The 1,666-nt window shown below is 40.1% G+C and overlaps 1 protein-coding gene across 1 annotated transcript; it reads right to left on the bottom strand.

The window, feature by feature from the left end:
• Positions 1-270: 270 nt before the first annotated feature.
• On the bottom strand, positions 271-1,438 carry LOC131408169 (olfactory receptor 8B8-like). The gene is given in 3 exon segments (XM_058544721.1): positions 271-508; positions 510-1,183; positions 1,397-1,438. Coding segments are annotated over 3 exon segments (954 nt in total).
• Positions 1,439-1,666: the final 228 nt, after the last annotated feature.

Here is a 1,666-nt window from a genome sequence, read left to right as displayed (position 1 = left end):
AATGACAACAGAAAGAAAACAGAGATAAATTACTCCCTTAATGTTATCCTTAAATAGGAAATATGAGGAAAGAGAAGAGAAATTGTAAAAATAGTGATGAAAAGAAGACTATATTTAAAAAAATTGAAAATAAATTGAAAGAAGATTCAAATTTCCTTTGCCATGGTGAGGAAGAAATAGAATTAAAAGGATGTCACTAAAAATATTGTAAATAAACACACAGAATCTCCTTGTCCTATGACTACATGCACAGAGAGACACTGATTCTAATCAAAATTTTCTCCTACTCAGGGTTTTTCTCAGAGCAATTTTAACATCTTTGTTCCTCAAACTGTAGATTAAGGGGTTTGTCATGGGAACCACATTGGTATAAAAGACAGAAGAGATTTTTCCCTCATCCATAGACACAGTCGAAGACGGTTTGAGATACATAAATGCACCGGATCCAAAGAAGAGAGAAACAGCAATTATGTGAAACTGCAGGAGCTGAAGGCTTTGGACCTGCCCCCACGGAGCTGATGTGGAGGATGCTGGAGAGGACGAAACCATAAGAGACAAAGATGGTGAGACTGGGCACGATGTTGATGCCCACCACAATGAATATTACCAGCTCATTGATGTAGGTGTTTGTGCAGGAGAGCTGGAGCACAGGGAGGATGTCACACAAATAATGGTTACCAGTGTTTTCATCACAGAAGGTCAGCATGCCTCCAGTATGGGCCATCACACCAGAAAATGCCATGAAGTATGAACAAAGCATAAGGCCAGAACACACTTTAGGGGACATGGCAACATTATACAAAAGTGGGTTATAGATGGCCACATAGTGATCATAGGCCATTGATGTCAGCACCTGGCATTCAGAAATGACAGGAAAACAGAAAAAGTAGAGCTGGGTCATGCACCCGATGTAAGAGATAACATTCTTCTTTGATAAGAAATTCATTAGCATTTTTGGTGTAAATACTGAAGAACAGCAGAGGTCTATGAAGGAGAAATTAAAGAGGAAAAAGTACATTGGAGTGTGCAGGTGTTTTTTCAGCCCAATTAGGACTATCAAGGCCAAATTTCCCAACACAGTGACCATATACATTACTAGAAACAGGAAGAAGAAGGGGAGTTGGAGATCTGGTTTGTTTGTTAATCCCAGCAGAATGAATTCTGTTGAAGGAGCCACTCTTCTCTAAGAGAATCTGTGGACACAGGAGAAAAGGATTACAATACAGAACACCTCACCTCTTCCTGCAATATCTCATCAAAGTGTATATATTGGAAATGCCTGAGACTAGCCGAACCTGGACCCATGGAATCTGCCTTTACCATTACCATGACTCTGAGTGATATAAACTTCTTCTTACCAGAGTCTTAATAAGCTAAATATAGCAAAGGGCATTACAAACAGCTTGGTCAGAAGGCCAGTGCTGCCATATGCAATCATGACTGTTAGAAAATCCAAGGGAGAAGAAGGATGGATCAGGACAGAATCATCCTTCTCTCATCTCACCATTTCTTCATTCAGTTAAGCCCTCCCCTCACCAGTAAAATAGGAGGCAGTTACTCTAGCAATGTGGTGCTGGCCTCCTACACAGATTTGACTTGGTGAGGTGGGAAACAAAAATATTGTTTCTGATCAAAAACTAAGGGACCAAAGTCTAGGAGAGGTTAA

Source organism: Diceros bicornis, chromosome 7, assembly GCF_020826845.1.
Source record: "Diceros bicornis minor isolate mBicDic1 chromosome 7, mDicBic1.mat.cur, whole genome shotgun sequence".
Classification (NCBI taxonomy): domain Eukaryota; kingdom Metazoa; phylum Chordata; class Mammalia; order Perissodactyla; family Rhinocerotidae; genus Diceros; species Diceros bicornis.
Note: the sequence above shows the minus strand (reverse complement) of the source record. Positions and strands in the feature narration are given on the sequence as shown.